General features: G+C 44.7%; 1 protein-coding gene and 1 long non-coding RNA gene across 2 annotated transcripts in view; one reads left to right on the forward strand and one right to left on the reverse strand.

Annotated features, from left to right (window-relative positions):
• LOC126503917 (uncharacterized) overlaps positions 1 to 14,567 on the reverse strand; it is a 23,613-nt gene extending 9,046 nt beyond the window's left edge. The window contains exons 1-2 of the long non-coding RNA XR_007592454.1: positions 14,434 to 14,567; positions 14,127 to 14,193 (exon numbers count right to left, since the gene is read on the reverse strand). This is a non-coding gene — a long non-coding RNA (uncharacterized lncRNA). The remainder of the gene's footprint in view (positions 1 to 14,126; positions 14,194 to 14,433) is intronic.
• The window catches only part of Cfap43 (cilia and flagella associated protein 43), a 78,898-nt gene that overhangs the window by 50,284 nt on the left and 8,205 nt on the right, over positions 1 to 20,409 (forward strand). The window contains exons 19-32 of the mRNA XM_050145873.1: positions 855 to 932; positions 1,647 to 1,772; positions 2,491 to 2,595; positions 3,550 to 3,666; positions 5,209 to 5,439; positions 6,879 to 7,085; positions 8,790 to 8,879; positions 9,124 to 9,204; positions 9,945 to 10,070; positions 12,417 to 12,536; positions 14,784 to 14,891; positions 16,282 to 16,368; positions 17,049 to 17,137; positions 19,733 to 19,946. Coding sequence (XP_050001830.1) covers positions 855 to 932; positions 1,647 to 1,772; positions 2,491 to 2,595; positions 3,550 to 3,666; positions 5,209 to 5,439; positions 6,879 to 7,085; positions 8,790 to 8,879; positions 9,124 to 9,204; positions 9,945 to 10,070; positions 12,417 to 12,536; positions 14,784 to 14,891; positions 16,282 to 16,368; positions 17,049 to 17,137; positions 19,733 to 19,946 — 1,779 coding nt within the window. The remainder of the gene's footprint in view (positions 1 to 854; positions 933 to 1,646; positions 1,773 to 2,490; positions 2,596 to 3,549; positions 3,667 to 5,208; positions 5,440 to 6,878; positions 7,086 to 8,789; positions 8,880 to 9,123; positions 9,205 to 9,944; positions 10,071 to 12,416; positions 12,537 to 14,783; positions 14,892 to 16,281; positions 16,369 to 17,048; positions 17,138 to 19,732; positions 19,947 to 20,409) is intronic.

Genomic DNA, 20,409 nt, shown 5'->3' on the forward strand with positions numbered 1-20,409 from the left:
TATATATACACTTAACCGGAAACCGAACAAAAGTATCCAGGAAAGCCAAAACCAAGGAGGACCTGTGAGATTCCATGTTTGTGTTCTGAGGAATGTTGTCTTAAAAGGGTGGCCTGGAAACAGAAAGGCTACTCTGGCTGAGGACATTATGAAGTGAGCACCAGGCTGAAGGCGAAGTCCGGAGCCAGTCTCACTCAGGTTCAGGCCAAGGGGCACATTAGGCTAGTGTTCTTTTGTTGGTTGTTCACTATTGATTTTCACTACTTATTTCCAATTTGTATGATTAACATCAGTTTGATGTTGTCTCGGTGGTCGTTACAAACCACTAGATTTAAGCAAGTATCACAGGGATGTGATTTCATAGTTTGCTTTTTTTCTTTCTTGAACGCATATTCACGTGTTGGCTCGTGTGCCTGTGTGCATGCATGTGTGCTGGCTCATGTGCCTGTGTTTGTCCATGTGGCGGCTCAAGGTGGATGTGGAGGATAGTCTCCACCACTCTTCCACCTTACTCACTGAAGCAGGGACTCAGTCAAACGCAGAGCTTACCAATATGCTTAGTGTTGCTGTCCAGCTTGCTCTAGGGACTCACCTTCTGAGCCTGGAATTACAGGCGGGCTGCCGCACACACCTGGCATTTATGTGTGTTTCTGGGGATCCAAACTTTGGTGGTCTCAATCGTGCGGCAAATCTTTTCTGGATGAGCCATGCCCCACCCCCTGTATATTTTATAGTCTCTGCAAATGTTCTATTTCCGTTTTAAAGAAGTGCTGCCTATGTATCTATCAGAGTAACTCCTCGTTCTCCCATCATCCCCTCCCGCCTTCCTAAGTGAGGTGCTTGCTCCATTTCAGGCCATCAAAAACGAGGTCAGACTGTTTTCACAGAAAAGAAAAGAGATCAAAAGAGGAATCAAGGAGCTTTCTCGAACTGTAAGTGCATGGGTGCATGCACTGAGATGCACCAGCCTTCCATCAAAAATTACATTTTCATCTTACTTTGTTTCACACCGTATGAGGAGGTTTCCAGAGTATTCTAACAGGGTCAAAAGCTAGCTATATCACAGCTCAGTGTTAAACAAGCAGTGTGTTCTCCCTCTGCTTCCCCCAAGTGCCCCATCTTACGTTGTTGTATTTTAATACTTATTTTCTTCAAAGTTATACACTGACTTTTTTTTTCCTTTAAAAGCGGCCTCTGCCCTACTTCCCTTCACCATGGCTTTTGTGCTTTTCCTACCTTTTCTGTTGTGTGCCTCCGTCTTTCTAAACGGCCTCCTTCTACCGACCGGTTCATGACATGTTTACATATGCATTCCTGAGAATGGAGCCACCCACTTTCTCCAAGAATCTTCCTACCTTAATTAACCTAACCAACATAACTCTCTATAAGCCTCTCCAGAAGCAACGAACTTCCTGACCTTCCTGCCCAGAGATCTGTCTCCTCAGGGAATCCACTCCAGCGCAGTGACAAGCTGCTGTTTGTCATTAGATGAATGGATTTCTAAATAGCAGACCTAAAACTTCGATAGCCGCAATAAGCCTAGACTGGAATTCTCTATCTCTTAGTATGTCCAGAGAGCACACCACCTGCTCTAATGTTCCAGCCGCTCTTTACCCGCCAACACGCCTTCGTATTTCAAACTTCAGATTACGGGCATGATGGAAGAAAACGAAAAAGTGGAACCAATTGCAAAGTTAGAGGAACAGGAATTCTGCCTGGACCTTGAGGAGCTGGAGAGGCTTCACGATGAGAGCGAGGAGGAGGTGGCAAAGGTATGAAAGGGCCTCCCTGAAGTCCCCAAGGGGGACGTGAGAGACGTAAAACAGCGATGCCGAGAAAGGCTCTTCCCATGTAACTCTCCCAACACTCCGGTCTTCGGAAGAAATGCCAACCCTAGATTTAACTCCTGAAGAGAATCACTAACACCTGGCACCATAAACCCACCTGTTAGCACATCTGAGTGTAAAATATGAGTCCTTGAGAGAAGAGGAGGCACCCCCCCCCCAGCCAGGGGTCTCAATGACCCTAGGGCTCCAGTCAGTGTAGCATGAATGATAAAAACCCAGGATCAGATACAGGGGCTAAAGCTGAAGGTCAGAGAAGCAGAGCTGTATGCCACTAGAAAGACCTTTTTATCTTTACCAATGCTCAGACCGAAGGGGCGATCCTCAGGCTGCCTAGGCTGCACTGTGTCTCCACCAAACCTCAGACTCCACAACTCCAGTGAGTTCCTATCTCTTACCCTTTATATTCCTCTCTCTGCCCAGCAGTCTTCGAGGTAGGGAATCTAAGCCTTGACCCAAGCCTTGGGAAGTGTTCTCAAAATAGGACTTTGTGGCCCAGAAGTTCACCACAGTGTGGGGCAGCTGTGGGAAATCCTGTAAAAACACTCCCACTAACTGGGCAGCTCAGACTAGCTAGTGAGCTGGTGATAACTTATTTTTTTCCTACGCAGCCATATTTTCACTTTGATCTTTCCCTTACTTCAAGATAAGAAAAGATGTGGAGATGCATAACTTGGCCAAGAGCTATTTAACTGAGCTCATCCGGGAGGAGTGCTGGAATGCCATGGCTGTGAAGGGCCGAGCCCTGAAGGTAATGCACACACGACCCCGAGCACAGAATCCCAGCTGATGAGAACTCTCGTTAAAACATCCCATCACGTAGTAAAGGAAATCCACACAACAGCGCATTCTGTGGCCTTGGCACCGCCCGTGACGGATTCCACCCGTTCTCACACCTTCCTTTGATTCATTCTCCCTCTGCTCAGTCTCATGCGCTTTGAAGAAGGCGCACTTCCAGGTTGCCCTTAGTACCTTTTCCTCTGTCCCGCGTTGCCCCGCACCCTTCTCTTAGTGCCTACAACCCCAAAAGGCTATCTAGCCATGCTCTACACAGATTAAAAGGCAGACAAGACACTGTCTGCATTCATGCCTCTGCTTACCCTGGCGTGTTCTAAACGGCTGTTCTCTTAATCACATTGGGTAATCAAACCTCTCGCTCTATGCTCATGTCCTTAAATAGCTACTAACAGCACCTTTTCCCTCTTTCAAATATGCCTTTCCTTTCCTATCCCCACGTGGGTGATAAAGTTCACAGCCACCGCACTCATATGGGATTGGGTAGCGTGAGCGGCATGGGTGGAGGCAGACAATTCTTTTGCCAGAGCTGCCCTTTGTCCTGACAGATGTTTTACACCCTCCTTGGCCTCTATCTACTAACATGGACACCTTCAGACTACTAAAGTAGCAATAGAAAAGGTCTTGAGACACTCCCAGTGTATCCAGGAGAGGAGGATGTGGGGAAAGTTGGTCTTGAGAATCATTGCTCTAGAACAAATCCCTTCACAAAAAGCACACTGTTTTATGCAAAGGTCATGCCCATAAGAACAGCGCTACACCGCTTCATTCTAAAGGTCCCAGGGTCAGCTCCTCTCACTGTGTAATAACCTCTGGATTGATTTTAATGAAAGGAAACAGCCCCTATGCTCCCCTGATGCCCACAAGTATAGTAGAAATGAACTTGATCCATCTTGGTTTCCCCCCCGAGTGCTTCCATATCCCCTATGTGGTTGAGAACTTCCCCATGAAAGCGCGTACAGAAGAAGAGCTGCAGCAGTTGAACAGAGTTCTGCAGCAAAAGAAGACCGAGGCAGAGTGTCTTAAGGTACCACTTTAAACATGGGCGTGTGTTTACATACATGATGTAATTTATTAAGGGTCCCCGCGCTGGCTAGGGTCTTCGGAATTGAAGGAACCTCAGCTGAGAAATTGCCTCCATAAGAACCCACTGTAGAACATTGTCTTAATTAGCAATTGATGTGGGAAAGCACAGCCCACAGAGGGTGGTGCTATTCCTCGGCTGGTGGCCTGAGATTCTATAAGAAAGCAGGCTGAGCACGCTAGTAAGCAGCATCGCTCTGTGGCCTCTGCATCCGCTCCTGCCTCCATGTCCCTGCCCTGCTTGAGTTCTTGTCTTTCCTTCCTTCAGTGATGAACAGTAATGTGGAAGTGTAAGCCAAATCAACCCTTTCCTCCTCAGGTTGCTTTTGTCACGGTGTTTTAGAGCTGGGCGGTGGTGGTGCACACCTTTAATCCCAGCACTCAGGAAGCAGAGGCAGGTGAATCTTTGTGAGTTCAAGGCCAGCCTGGTCCTTGGACAGGATCCAAAGCTACAGAGAATCCCTGTCTTGAAAAACCAAAACAAGAGAAAGAAAGAAAGAAAGAAAGAAAGAAAGAAAGAAAGAAAGGAGGGAGGGAGGGAGAAGGGAAAGGAGGGAGGGAGGGAGGGAAGGAAGGAAGGAAGGAAGGAAGAAAGAAAGAAAGAAAGAAAGAAAGAAAGAAAGAAAGAAAGAAAGAAGCCCTAGCTAGGACAGTCCCCATCATGTGGAGTTGTGCTGAAATTAAATTAAGTTTATATATATATATTGTACGTTTATATTCCTTGTTAATTTATAGGCTGTATCCTCATAAATATATAATCCTATATCCAAATAATAAAAAACGGAGTCTATATCCTATATGTTGATTAGTCTTTGAATATGAGAATTTGATTTTTAAAGCTGTACCTTGGGCGCTTCTCATATCCTGCTCAGAGGTCGTCTGGATCTACAATCCCTTCTTTGTCCTCCCTCACATTAGGGGCCATGCTTTATGGTCATTGACCGAAGATGAAACTGAATCTATGTTGATGAAATTTATGATTTCCCTAAAGCAATCCGAGCTACAATTTCTAAACAACAGTCTCCATCAAAGCAGTAAAAAGTGTCCCTGTGGCATAACTTAGTTTTGGCCAGAACTTTGTACCCCTTCTTTTTCTGAAACGTAAAATGAAGGCATACTTAAATCAGCTTACACTCTCTAATCCCATGTGAACAAGTTCCTTGATAAAATATGAGAAGGGTTTTTTTTTTCTAGTTTAAGTATCAAGAGAAACTCAGAATATTTACAAGCAGGTATCATCCTGACACAGAAACGTAAATACTATGGACTAGCAAGGGTGGCTTTTATTCTTTTGATTTACAGTGAGTCAGTTTCTGAAGCTTTATTCTCTTCTGTAGCCATCTCAGCATTCATCCTATTGAGCCAAATTGTTGGCAAGACAATTTAAGCTCTTACACTGATTGTTGAAATAATTAAAACACCTAAAACTTGCCCTTGGTGGAATTCTGATTGCACGAACTCCGTGTCATCTTTTCCCTATGCTTAGCTACGGAAGGAAATTGTAGAAGTCCAGTCTTCAGCCACTATGCTTAAAAAGCATCATGACGAGGAGGATGAAGAAGAAGAGGATGAAGAAACTGTAGAAAAAGACACCAGCCTGCCCAACTACATGCTTGGTAGTTTGAGTACTGATTTTGGGGCAGATACGTCTCTGTTGACAAGTCAATTGGAACTTCATTCCAGAGAGGAGAAAATCAACCAAATTATATTACTAAAAGTGAGTGGCTTTCTTTTTTTTTTAATTAAAAAAAAAACTCTGACATTTCCCCCACAATGTTCCTTTCAAGGGCTCACATAGAAACATAGCAGTAGTCAAGTAATACCCCTATAACCTTTGAGAAATACACAGATGACTAGCTTTCATGTCTTACAGACAGAGCTTGTATGCAAAAGATACTCCCACCCATTCAAACTGGATTTGACGATGCCAAGGTTTCTAGGGAATGCCTTTCCTTAGCAGACACAACAGACGTTCTTATTAGAACTTTAGTTGACTCAAAGAAACGCTTTAATTCCATGTGCCCAGTAACCCATGCATCATTCTGGATCTTGTAAAATCAGGATGTGATCTGTCTACTTAACACAGAGAAATACAATGACCTTAAAATAAGTATGAGGTTCCTCTGGCTGCAAGCTCCCACTCCTTGACTTCTGCCAAAGGAGACAGTCTCAGAATACACCTGGAACGAGAAGTCTCTAGTGAATATCCTGTTTAAATCAATAACTAAGGTTGTAAGTCATTTGAAATTCCATTAGCTATTCCCATTCTCCAAAGTTCTCCAGCTGTGTCTGCAGTTTCTGTCCCCCTTTCAACCCTTGCTTCCCATTCTCTTCTCCTCCTCCTACCCATGGCACATCTGTTTATTTACACACGGAACTGCTTAATCACCCCTCTTCCAGTTGCTGTCTATCTTTAAGGAGGTCATCTGAGCCCCAAATACCTATAGTCCTAGGTGTTAAAATCATGCCCAGCCTACTTTCATGATTTCATCTTTAGTGGGAGAAACTGATGGACCAGACTTTGACTTAACATAAACCTGAGTTTGAATTAGAGTTGCCACTTTGAGTTGAACCTTAAGCACTTGGGTTGAGTTGGGGCAATCCACTTGGATCCCCATAGCTATTGGCTGACCTAGTTGGCTTATTCATCTTCCCCCTTCTATTTGAGAATGACTTAACTCTATAAAGGAAGCATACAGTGGTCCTTCTCTGCGAGACTCTCCAAACACCATTGCTGCTTTTCTCCACATCTCCTCCATCAAATTTCCAAGGAAGAGGTGCTGAGTTCTGTATATTGCTTTAAATTTTTTTATAGTAGATTTTTAAGGACATGCAAAAAAAAAAGTAGAACTGTCCAATAAGCTTCCAAGCACCCGTCGGTACTTCCCAGCAGACCTGCATGTTGAATTACAGCTCACATCTTAGGAAGGAGGCGGTTAGGGTGTAAATATTGCTGTGGCCTTAATCCAAACCCAGCTAGCTACCCCTGTATATTATTAAACCTGGAAATGACTTGCTGTAAATACCAGTCTGGGAAGACAATTTTGACCTTCCTAAATGATATTTTCTGGAATGATCTTAGAGTTGTATATGGGATCGTGTTACCAGAAAAGACATAAGACATGATGCGTCTTCAGTAACCTATTGATATTTCAGGATATCATTTACAAGGTAAAAAAGGCTTTCAACAGCGAATTTGATGCCGCCTATAAACAGAAAGAGATTGAAATTGCACGCGTGAAAGAAAGGAATGTTAGAATTGAAGAAATTATTACAGACCTGGAACTGGAAGAAAAGGTCTGGCAACCAGTGTTTGAAGACTGTGAAAAGCCAGAAAGAGCCCTTGTTGTGGAAGATGATGAGGTACAGGCCCAGCCATCTTATCCCTTCCCGTGTCTTAGGAGATCTTACTAGCTCTGGTTTGTCCATCCTCTTGTCTGCACTAGTTTTAGAACGAGCTGTGCTAGACAGCACTTAGTTACAGAGGACAGATGCAGGTGGCCTAGCAGCAGCAGTAGAGAGGAATCCCATGGATCCAGGGACTATCTAAACATCAAACCTAGAGAGAGCAGAAGCCCAAGGCTGGGACATTGTGGGGTGTCCAGAGGACTGTCTTCAGCCTCAGCTCATGTCTCTGTGCAGCTTAACCTCCTATGGCAATTCCACTTTACGTCTCTTCTACTAGAGAGGACAGTTTGTCTCAGTGAGACTCTAGTTCCAATGCCAGGTATGCCTGAAAAGGAGCTCCTTGGGTACAGGTACTAGAAGTAGAACCCCAACAGGCCATTGAAGCTGATGGAGTGCGGGTAATTATTAAGGTCATTTGGAGCAATATAGGCCCAGGGAGAGGGGTGGATAGATGGATGGATGATGGATGGATGATGGATAGATGGATGGATGATGGATGGATGGATGGATGGATGGATGATGGATGGATGGATAATGGATGGATGGATGGATGGATAGATGGATGATGGATGAATGGATGGATGGATGGATGGATGGATGATGGATGGATGGATGGATGGATGATGGATGGTCTCCAATGTCCACAGAAGCAGTTGAAAATAAAAAGCCAAAGTGCTTAGAAAGGACTACATATCCATCTGTTTAGAATTAAAAATACAGAGGAAATACAAATCTCAGGCTCATTTGAAGTAAACTGAAATTATTTGGGGGATGAAAGATAATAATGGGTAGAAGTGACACTTTTTGTGATCTATGTTAGATGCTAGGTACCATTCTAAGGGCCCCAGCAAGACTGGGATGCGTGTGTGATTAGACAAGCTTGATCCCATTTCACAGATGGAGAAAGCGAGGCACAGAGAAGTAGCTTGAGCATAGACTCCCAGGTGATGAGTAAGAGCTGAGATCTGAACACTGTCCGTGGTCATACTTCAGAGGACAGTCGCTTCTCCTCCACTTGTGTGGTCATTTTCCTTGCCTATTGCTATACATCCTGAGACCTCACCCTGCCACCCTCTAAGGCCCCTGTCCTGACAATCACTTTTGCAATGTTAGTGAACCCCCAGTTCTGTTGTGTTAGCTCTAAGCCATTCTACACTCGGGGGAACAGTTGTCTGCCAGATCTGCGATGCCCTTGCTCTGCCTGGGCCCGGCACAGGCTGCTCACACCAGTAGTGAGAGTAAAGCCCACAGAGCTTTTCTCTCACCTCCTCCTTGCCTAGTGAGTTTCCTATTCTGACTGCACATTCTGGCTCAGGGCTCCTTGACCGCCCCAGGCTCTTAACTTTAGGACCTCTATCTTTTTGGGTATGAGTTATGTGACTCTTCTAATTCCCGCCATTCTGCCTTTATCTGAGTAAAATTCTTCCTCAGAGGAGTCAGCACCCGAGAGGTAAGAGGTGAGCGAGGGCCCGTTTTTCAGTGCTCTCATTTTAGACCTTCATCCTACAGCAGGAAACTGGTTGAAAATCTGCAATGCTCTTTCAAAGCCCCTCCTTTAATATCTTTTACCTTTTCCCAGAATGTGGAAGGAAAATATGACTTGATATTTTTATAGAAACTAGCACAAAACAAACAAAGAACCTATACTTTCTCTTTCAGATTTCATTTCAAAAACACCTTGCTCCATGGCAAAAATCGAAAACAGAAATGACCACACCCTTTGAAATGGAGCAACAGCAGCAGGCGCTGGTATGTGGCTTTGCTCAGTGGTACCCCAAACCTTCTCTCCATCTTAGAAACACCCATGCATTGTCACAGTCCAGAGGTCATTTGGATCTCGGCTGCTGTCCTTCTGTTCTCTCCCCATGTTTCTGTCACTTTCCAAGTCCCAAATGTAATCGTTGTAATGGCAGGCAGGCAGCTGCCTGACATGTTAACTCTGTTGACTGTCGTTAACTGTCTATTCTATTTTAATTACCTGGTTCTCTCCCAGGCCTCCGATGCAAGACAGAGAGGCCTGATGGATATGATGGGAGGTGTTCTGGAAGTCAAGAAGGAAGACATCTTGAGAATGGTGAGCTACTTGGCCATCTTTGGGGAAAATGAAATGAGGTAGAAAGAGCTACTTAAAGTTCATCATTTTGCTTCCTGTAAAACTCAGTTTTAGAAATTCTACCACCCCCAGTATTCAGTTACCTAGAAAGATGCCAACAACAAATTTGCCTTCCTTTCTCACATACACTCACCACCACCAGAAGGAGGAGGAAGAAAAGGAAAAGAAGGAGTAGGAGGAGGAGAAAGGAAGAAAGAAAAAGAAGGAGGAGGAGGATAAGGAGGAGGAGGAGGAAGAAGAAGAAGGAGGAGGAGGAGGAGGAGGAGGAGGAGGAGGAGGAGGAAGAAGAAGAAGAAGAAGAAGAAGAAGAAGAAGAAGAAGAAGAAGAAGAAGAAGAAGAAGAAGAAGAAGAAGAAGAAGAAGGAACAAATAAGCTTAGTGCTTAGTGATCTTGCTTCACCTACAGTTGTTCAAACATACCAGGGACCTGTCATTCCAGGTCTTCCTGCAGGTCAAGCTACAAAGATACCAGCACCATCTGAGTTTGTTACTTAAGAGTCTGGGCAACCCTAAAACGACCACCATCCTCTCAGAATCATAGGAACCCGGTTGTAAGACTTTCCCACATCCTTCCGTCTAAGCGTCAGGTTATCCCCCTTAATGTTTCCCTTTTTAACTGCCACCTGCGCTGGGAGGTTTTCACGGTAGTGCTCCATTGATGCTTATATATGCGAGAACATGCTCTTTCCTTGTGCCTCCAGGTGATCCCTCAACCTGCTTTCATGACAAAACCTGATGCTTTGTGGAATGAAGAAGAAAGGAAACAATTCAAAGAGTATGAGAAAAAAGTCAAGGAGCTAAATGAAGAGAGAGATAAGTACAGAAAGGTTAGAAGAACAGAAAATTAATAAAAACATCTCTCGATTCTCTAAGTCAAATTTTCCTAATGCCTTTAAGAGCTTAGGGATAATGATTTGACTTAAAGTCCCTTGAGAACTTAGAGGTTGGAACAAAAAAAAACCTGAGGGCTGGAGACATTAAAAAAAATGAAATACATAATATTTTTAAAGTTCTTGTTGATGTCAAGACTTCCCACAGGTTACTGTTCGTTTGATCCTCTGTTCTCTTTCCATATGCTTAAGGCACACCTAGCACACGCAAGACATTGCAAGGGCTCGCTCTGTCTGGGCTACAGCGATTAGAGCTCAGTAGTGCTCTGGCTGATTCAGTCTCAATCTCATCGAAAGGATTTGAGAAGAGAAAACTACAACCAGCATGACACATAGTTCAGGTCTTATTTGAGGGCTCTGCAATATAGTTCCATTTGTATGGTCTCCCAGTTCAAAGAAACATCCCCACATGAAAATGTCTCACACCGTAGAAGAAACATAAAAGTTGTTGGTAATCGGGCATGATAGTCCATTCCTACAATCCCAGCACTTGGAAGGTAGGGCAGGCTCATCAAGGAGAGTCTAAGAAACCTGGGTACATAGTAAGAACCCCCCAAAATGTTGGTGTTACATAACAGAGCAAATACTATTCTTTTATGAAGACAGTAAAACTACACCATCACTCAAGACAGGATAGTACAACTTAGCAGCTTTATCAAGGCTGGGGCTTCACCAGAGAGCTATCATGGCCACTCAGGGAAGTGAGGGTGAAGGCAGGAAACGACATTAAAACATGGAGTGGACACAGTGTAAGGGTCACTGCTTGTCCTCTGCTTTCTGTTGCTGTGATAAACACCGCGACCAAAGCAGCTTGGGGAAGAACATCAGCTTACATGTCCTGGTCGCAGCCATCAGGGAGGCGAGTCAGGGCAGGAACTGAAACCGGGGCTAGGCAGGGACCATGGAGGAAGCCTTCTACCACCTGGGATCACCTGCCCAAGGGTGGAACTGACCTCAGTGGGGCTAAGCCCTCCCACATCAATCAAGAAAATGTCCTATATACACGCCCACTGGCCAATCAAGTGGAGACATTTCCTTAATTCAGGAAATCTTTTCCCACTTGAGTTCATGACAAGTTGACAGAGCTATACAGAACTCCACCCTTCACTCTTTAGGCAACTACATCCCTACCTCTCCGAACCTTGACTTCTTTCGTGATTAGCTCTTTGGGTTCTTTTGGCTTTTGGATTTTAAACTTAGTTAAAAATGCAAGGGAGAACTACAGTGAATAAAAATAATAGCCAGGCAAGAGATTCAAAGTTGCTGCAAAAGACAATGCCATGGGCTGGAGAGATGGCTCAGCGGTTAAGAGCGCTGATTGTTCTTCCAAAGGTCCTGAGTTCAATTCCCAGCAACCACGTGGTGGCTCACAACCACCTGTAATAAGATCTGGTGCCAATTTCTGGCCTCCATGTGCACCTGCCCACTCAAATATACATTCTCTCTCTCTCTCCCTCTCTCTCTCTCCCTCTCTCTCTCTCTCTTTCTCTATCTCTCTCTCTCTCTCACACACACACACAAACACACACGCGTAAATATTTTTACTTAAATATCAAAACAAAATGTATAATCTTAAAAAATCAAAGTATTCAAAAACAGGAGAGGAAGAAAAAATTTTAGGGCGAAATGTTGTATGTGTAAATTGTTTTCTGGAAAGATTTGCTGCAGTTCGATTTACTAGGCCTACCTGATTAGTCATCTTTAACATTACTTTCCTCCAATGTAATCTTCAAACATCCAGGCTGGGCAGACAGCTCCATGTCCTGGTTAAAGAGCCTATTGCACAAATATGAGACCCTGAATTCAAATTCTTAGTTCTCACTTTAAGAAAACTAGACCTGGCTGTGCATATCTGTGACCCCAGTGCAGTGGCACCGGGTTGGGGAAGTGAGGGGGTGGAGGGTGGGCATGGACATGGGCATATCCTGAAAGCTCATTGGCCAGCCAGCCCACCCCAAAGGGTGAACTTCAGGGTTAGTGGTCTCAAAGGAATAAAACAGAGTGAAAACTCAGGACACCCGACGTCATCATCGGGCCTTCACACCGTGTATACAGGCACATGCACACACACATACACACACACACACACACATGCATATACAACACACACGAATACACACAGAAAAGGAAATAAAATGGAAAACGAAAGTAAAAGTTCCAAGCGCGCAGCATTTGAGATGAGTTCAGGTAGTACTCCTCCACCTTCCCTCTGCTTCTTCCAGGAGGTAAAATGCAAACACCAGTTGCAACAAACATTTAATTATTCTGTTGTCTCCCGTTTAGTCTTTAGAAACTGAACTGAAGAAACTTCAAAACTCTATCCAAGAGAGCACCCAGAACTTTGACGAGCACTTGAAGAGACTCTTCGAAAGAAGAGTGAAGGCGGAGATGGTTGTCAACCAGGTACACGAAAGCTTCCGTTTCTGGATCTTGTCCTTTCAAGTAGCCTGTGGGTCATCCATCGCTCTTAGGCTCTGACTTGCATGCTGACCTAGTGCTGAGGCCCAGCATGCTGGTGCCCCCCCCCCCCCCCCCCCCCCCCCCCGTCCTTCCTGAGGCCCTGCCCCAATCCTCCTCTCCACAGTCCCTCTCCAGCCCCCTCCCTGCCCCGCCCCCAATCAGGCAGGTTCTGCTCCACTTCCTCTCTCTCCTGCTCACTTAGGGAGCTCACTTAGGGAGAGTAGCTGTTTGGGGCGGGGGAGGGGCTTCTGAGAGGTTCTGGGGGAGATGGATATAAATTAGGAATGGACGCATGCTCTAAACTTGACTAGTGACTCTGCGCATGTGCCAAAGCATCATTGTACATGGTAAGGGGTGAAATATGTGGTTTATGAAAAACGCTTCAATAATGCTGTTAGTTTTCTTAAACATGCTTAGAATATCTCCTTGTTCACATGATGAAGGGGGACCAGACTACCAAGAAATGTCCAAAGGACTCAGGAGTTACGGTCACTTCTGCTCTAAAGGGTACCATTTAACAATCAAAAATAAAAGGCTGGGGTAAAACACTTGCCTTGCATATGTAAGTCTCCAGCATCAACAATGATAACAACAATAATTATTTATTATTATTGTTGTTGTTGTTGTTATGTATTTTTTTTATTGTTACTGCAATTTGTTGAAACTCCTCAAACTTTTCCAAATTCCTGGATTTGCGACATTTGAAGAAGAAAATGCCCACTGGTCACTGTCTCAGTTTCCCATCCTGTCGCTTTGATAAAAATCTTCTGACAAAAGGGAGAGCGAGTTTATTTTAGCTCAGAGTTTTGAGTGACAGTCCACCACGGCAGGGTAGTCCAAGCATCAGGAGTCTGAAGCAATGATCCCCTTTCGTCCAGTCAGAGCAGCAACGGAAGCATGTGTGCTGCCAACGCCTCGTCCTCCTTTTATGTGGCCTGCGGTCCATTACCTAGTAAGTGACCCCCACCACAATCAAGATGAGTCTCCCCTCCAGAGGTAATCCAGATGATTCCCCACAGTCATGCCCAGAGGTCCCTCCCTGCTGACCCTGGAGCCTTTCAAGTTAATAGTCAGAACCAACATCTGTCACCTTCAGACAGTGACAAGGACAGTGTCCCAAACTGTAAAGTACCCAATATCCGGACTGACTCTCCTGCCCCTAAGCAATAAAATGATAGTAGGAGCATCTCTTTATAAAATATTTCAAGCTGGGTGGTGGTAGCACACACCTTTAACCCCAGCACTTGGGAGGCAGGTGGATCTCTGTGAGTTAGAGGCCAGCCTGGTCTACAGAGTGAGTTCCAGGACAGCCAGAGCTATGCAGAGAAATCCTGTCTCGAAAATAATAATAATAATAAAATATAAATAAATAATAACATATTTCAATTAGTAAATGGAAAAAGTGAAGACAGGCAATAATCATTTTGTTGCTCTCAATAGGTATCCTGGGCTTGTGCTTTGAGCACCCAGAGCTACAAACCCCCAAAACAGAGCACAGTACTGTGTAAGCCCAGGGAACACAGAATAACTCACGGTTTTGCCAAAAGGGTTCAGCCAAGGTCTGATCAGGCCTCTGGATCCAGCTGCCAGTTTTCAAGGCCTAGAAGGGAGTTGGGAGTTTTATAACCTGCACTCAGCTGGGGAGACACGAAACTACAGACTGCCATTTGCTACAAAAGGCGAGAAGGAGACATAAGAGGACACGGGGGTTCTAAGAGATTTAGGAGACGTGACAAAATATTGCTAATGGATGAGCTATGCCACTGTGCCAGGCGTTCACACTAAGGCAGAGGGACAGAAACACGCGAGTTTGTTATGGCTGAAGTGGAAAAGTACTCACTGACGGGGTTGAGCCTCTGATGACGCCTGGTTCTGGGCCGGAGAAGATGACTGTTTTTAATCAAGTAATGAAAATAAGAGTGCTGGCCTGTATCATAACGCGTTGGATGATTTGTTGGTGTTAAGTATTTTTCTGTGTATGTGTTTTGCTTACAGGAAATGACGGATGAGGGAACAGAGCCAAGTACTAGTTAGGAGTCCCCACGTGACTTTTCTTCAAAGCATTCACTTAAGGGACTCCTCCCCTCCTAAGCTTGTCTGAGTAGCATCAAGTCTAAGACCACCAATAGGACGTTCTTTCTTCGCTAGGAATGTTGACCTTCAACATTCTTCCTCTTAATATTTCCACAGGAGGAGCTGAAAATAAACAACCTCGTGTTTTCTTTGCTGCTGGACGAAGAACTGAGCTCCAGGGAGCAGTTCCTGAACAATTACCTTCTGAAGAAGCAGGAGGAGAAAGTAAGTCCGGGCCTCTCGGGCGTCCTCTGCCGCTCGCTCGCTCAGACACAGGTTCCACATCTAGAGCCTTATTTGATCAGAGTCACAGAGTCGACTCTAATCAAGCCATCTTCTGAGACAAGAAGAACGCCTTGAAGAGGCAAGCAAGTCCCAGCACGGTGATGTCTGGCTGTTCTGCCCCACAGTCTTCCTTCTGCCCTTCCTACTCAGCCATGCTCAGAGCGGGTTCCAGGTCTGGGACTTTGCTAGACGACCAGATAAAGGACCCATGTCAGTCTCTTTATTAGCTGATGTGATTCCGCAGCTCAGATTCAGAACACTGCAGTGTCAAAATGACATAGAAGACAAGACTTCTTGGACTGAAGTTAAAAAATACAGCTTTTAGTATCAGCCAGTTGTGGCGCACACCTTTAGTCCCAGCACTCGGGAGACAGAGGCAGGAGATCTCTGTGAATTTGAGGTCAGTCTGGTCTACAGAATGAATTCCGGGACAGCCAGGGCTACATAGGAAATCCCTGTCTCAAACAACAAGAACAACAACAAGAATACAGCTTTTAACCACAGGCTGGCTGTAGGACCTTGATCAAAGCACACAGTCCTTGAAGTTGTTCACAGGCCATTCTCCAGGGAGTATCGTTCTCTCTGGACCATGTGGTAGTCCCAAATGTCACTGAACCTTGAAGTGATAGGTTAGCTTATAGAATGAAAACTTTCATATTCAGAAACGCTAGGTAGAAACATGAATGGATAGAGTTTATTAAGGAGATGGGTATTAATGCTGATTATTAATATGTAATGTTTCAGCAGGTGTCAGCCTGCATGGATATTGTTGATGAAGCCGAGTATGCACACGTGTGCTGCATCATAAATGGATTGTGTACTCACTTTTCAGTCTGTTTATCTGGCCAGGAGTGGTGGTACATGCCTCAGCATTCAGGAGGCAGAGGCAGGCAGATCTCTGAGTTCAAAGCTAGCCTGGTCTACATAACAAGTTCTAGAACAGCCAGAACTACTTAGAGAGACCCTGTGTCAAAGACAAAACCAAAAGAAAAGAAAAGAAAAGGTTGTTTATAATAGTTGCCAAGAACTTTTTACCAGACATGGTGGCTCATTCCTATAATCCAGCCCTTGGGAGGCGAACACAGGAGGAGCACAGGTTAAGGGAAAGCTGGGCTACATAGCAGACTGTATCTGGTGTATCACAACAGAGGCTATTAGATGCCTCTGACACAGGAGGAGACCATTTCAGAGCGGCTGGATAACGCATGTTGGCACCAGCTCTCGCTCTATCACATCCTGTGAGGCGTCTTAGTCTTGCTAAAAACACCTATAGCTTTGTCTAACCCGAGGACTCTCCAGTTCCAACTAACTGTCCCTGCCGTTCCTGTAGAACAAGACTGCAGAAGCCATCCAGAAAGCTAGAGGAGACCTGGATGTGTTCAAGGAGCACCATGACAACTTGGTGGCCGAAGACAAAGTGAGTCACGGGCTCATCCCCTGGACAGGGCAGGGTTGTTGCACTTGGGATTAGCAGGGGGCGGTGGACAGGGCATAAATTAATTCCTTCATGGATTGTTCTCTTTCTGTCATCTTTAGTTGTGAGTGAATTTCATTCTGGATGGCTATACGTTTCTGTAAAATCTGTGTGTTAGAACAATTTTTTTAAATTTCCCTAAGTTAAGCTTTTTCCTGTAGAAAAATATTATAAGTGAGGTCATCAAGTTCTCACAAGTTTGTTCTCAAGCGTATGGTTGTGGGGCCCATGAGTTGCTCATAAAAGCAACTTAGTAGTAGAGCCAGCAGTGTGTGACAGAAGCAATAACCTGAATAACAACAAGATGGAACAAATGAGGTGGAGAAGGAAGAAGGTGAAATGGGTTGAACAGTGACTTGCGTGTTTTCTGAATAAATACAATCTATAGACACTACTGTTCTAGACGCTTTTAAAAGCTGTTCTAGAAGGTAACATTTTTGGTGCGCTGGCAGGCTCCCTGGGCACAGCCCTTTAAGGAAGTCTTTGCATCGAGTGGATGCTCTCCAACAGCTGTAAAAGCCAGGTCTTAATGTCCCAGTTACACTGTCTGCATGTTAGAGATTGTGTTAACCAATGAGAGACTTCTGCATCTGCAATCCTGGACACGATGTGTTTATCCTTAGATTCTGGATCGCAGCTTCAAAAAGGAATTTTCTGACATTTCTGGTCACCAGGTGGACATACTCTACAAACTTTTTAAACGCCGGCCAAGGTTTGTTTCTCCTATACTATCGTATGTTGGGGATGGGGAGGGCAGGGGCCAGAGAGGTGGCTCAGCAGAGTTAAGCCTGGTGACCTGAGTGGTATCCTTGGGATCCACGTGGTGGGATGAGAACAAGCTGCCCTCTGGCCTCCACAGTGCGCGACGGCACACGTACATGTGTGCACATGCACAAAAATCCACAAACTAGTAAACACACGTCTAAAAGTAATATAGTTATAAAGTATTTATTTATTTATTTACTTATTTATTTATTATGTATACAATATTCTGTCTGTGTATGAGCACAGGCCAGAAGAGGGCACCAGACCCCCCTACAGATGGTTGTGAGCCACCATATGGTTGCTGGGAATTGAACTCAGGACCTTTGGAAGAGCAGGCAATTCTCTTAACCTCTGAGCCATCTCTCCAGCCCCATAGTTATAAAGTTTTACCTTTCCCCAACTAGGTAGAAATAATCATCTAAACGGCCTGAGGTCTCGCTGGTGTCTTATGACAGGAAATGAAGGGTAACGGTTTCTGCCCACTGTTAAAAGTGGCTAAGTGTCTGTGTCCTTATTTCACATGTGAAAAGCCTTAAACCATAGCTGGCACACGGATTTTCCCAAGACATATTCCTTGACAACTTCTTTAGAGTGTAAATCGGAGTTTTGCACGAGCATGAGACGGGCTTATAAGACCACACACATTGGGGGGAAATACCAGTCTCTGCAGCTAAGTGGCGGTCTTCATTGCTGAGCCTCCCCAAACTTGCTAGTGGCCTTTGGATTCCCAGGAATAGGAAAATAGTCAGCACTGTCTTCCCAATGTATCTGACCACAAACTGCTTTTCCTCAGAGAATCTCATGTGACTATGTTCATGACAAAGTATTTATTTGCAATGTTTTTGTTAATAATAAAGTTTAAAATAAAAATGCAAAAGAAAGATAGCACAAAACAACGATTCGCTAGAGTTCTGAAATGTTTCTAAGCTGGGAGGAATATTGGAATAGTTTGCTAACATAATAAGTTGAAATTTTCAAACAGATGCAGTACAGAAGAAGTGTGCTGTTTGTCACAAAGGCATGAGATAGTTTATGTGAGGGATACAAACTCAGGCTCTCACCTTGGGCAGGCTCCCAGAAACGCTGGGAATTTAGCCTAGGACTTGTCTCACGTCTTAGTTTCTCTCTGTCTCCTGTCTATGTCTGTCTGTCTTCCTGTCTCTGTCTCTCTCTGTTCCTCTGTCTCTCTGTGTGGTGTGTGTATGCGTGTATGTCTCTGTGTGTGCGCATGCGTGTGTGTCTGTGTACTAGCGTGCAAGTCAGGGTGATCCCGCCATTGCCTTCCACTCTTTGGAGTTGTTGTTGCCGTCGTTAGTTTTTGAGACAGATTCCCTCACTGTCCTGGGTCCTGTCAGTTCTCCTAGACTGACTGGCCAGAGAGGCCCCAGGATCTGCCCATCCAATGCTGGGATGGATCACAAGTGTGTACCACAATGGTGGGCGTCTGGGGCTGAGGTCAGATGTTTATCTTGCTCAGAACTGATGGAGCTGGCTCCCTAGCTCAGGAGCACTTTTTCGTTTTTTTGTTTTTTTTTTTTTTGTTTTTGTTTTTGTTTTACTTTACATCCCCTGAGACAGAGTCTTAACTATGTAGCATTGACTGGCCTGAAGCTTACTGTGTAGTCCAGACTGGCCTCAAACTTTTAGTTACCGCCTTTAATCCCAGCACTCGGGAGGCAGAGGCAGGCGGATCTCTGTGAGTTCGAGGCCAGCCTGGTCTACAAGAGCTAGTTCCAGGACAGGAACCAAAAAGCTACGGAGAAACCCTGTCTCGAAAAAAAAAAAAAAAACCTTTTAGTTATCTTCTGGCTTCTGCCTCTTGAGTGAGGAGATTACAGTACCGGTTGCCGGGTCTGGCTAGAGGTGTGCTAATTACAAACCCAGGGGAAACACTTGGTCATCAAATAGAACTTTTTAAATCTGATTCCACTGTTTCTCAGACCCAGAGCTGGCCTTGGGCCAGTAACTTCTCCCAGAACCCAACTATCCTGTCCAGAGATATGGGTGGAACCTATCGCTATGGCTGTACACTGTCAAGTATCTCCAGGGGGCGTGCCTGGGACAGGTCTCTGGGACCCTCTTTCCTTCCCAGCCGCAGCTCAAGAAAACTAAGCTAAGTTATTAATATAGACAAAGAGTACCTTTCCCCAGGTACATATGTCCAGGCATATTCCACTGAAGAAAAGATGCCAGGCGTGGCTATGCCAGACAGACCCAGGGGGCACACACACTGCTATTGGGTGTTTGTTTGCCTGCCTACAATACACAGAAGAAATGGGGTTCCTAGCATGGGTAAAGCTGCTGGTGCCAGCAACAATGAGGCATGCTTCTAAGTCCAGGGCATGTCTGGGGACCTAGAGTAGGGAACAACAAAGGGGTGCTTGTCTCTGGAGTCACCCACTCACCAACCCTGAAGGACACAGGAAGTTACCATACGGTGTCTTATGCTAATGCTTTGTTACTTAACAGTGAGGTTTTTTTTCTTTCTTTTTGGTATTTGTAAGAATACGAAAGGTTGATGATCTTTTCTTGCTAATACCAGGATTCACAAACAGAAAACACATGCAGATGTGAACAGTCTTGTTCCTTATGGAGAGCGACCAGGATCTGGCAAGTTAAATAAGGAGAACTTTACCCAGCTAATGAAAGCCATGGATGAACTGGACAATATCAGTAACATGCCAGAAGGTTTGGACCCCTTCGTCTGGGAACATTTCTGCACAACCAGACGAGCAAAAGTGGAAAATGAATACAAAGTATATAACTTCGTTTTAAATTTTATTTTAAGTGTACTAATAGCAAATATCACATCTGTCAGCACATCCAGGAAAACTAAGTTTTAAGATCCTCTTGCTGGGTTAGTTTATATCAATAATAACATAACAAAACAAATAGTATTATTTGTGCTGCTATAAATCTTCAGGGTTCAAAATGATGGCCTGGTGCTAAGCAGTTAGTGTGCACTGGAAGTAGATGTGAGCAGTACCTGGAAGGGCTTTGAGTGGGAGACACACAAGGCTTAGCAGACCTACCATAAAATGGAAAATGCCTCGTGAATATTCCCACATTGCTTGTAAGCAGAATAATATCTCAGAGAGAGTGTGTTCAATAAAAAGTATTAGTAAAATTAAGTTTATGTTCCATTTCACTTTTTATAATGGGATGACGACAACATCTAAATTACGTGTGCGGCCGACAGCGCTTTCCCTGGACAGCACT

This window comes from Alexandromys fortis, unplaced genomic scaffold (genome assembly GCF_014885135.2).
Source record: "Alexandromys fortis isolate MF-2015 unplaced genomic scaffold, M_Fortis_MF-2015_v1.1 scaffold_16, whole genome shotgun sequence".
Lineage (NCBI taxonomy): Eukaryota > Metazoa > Chordata > Mammalia > Rodentia > Cricetidae > Alexandromys > Alexandromys fortis.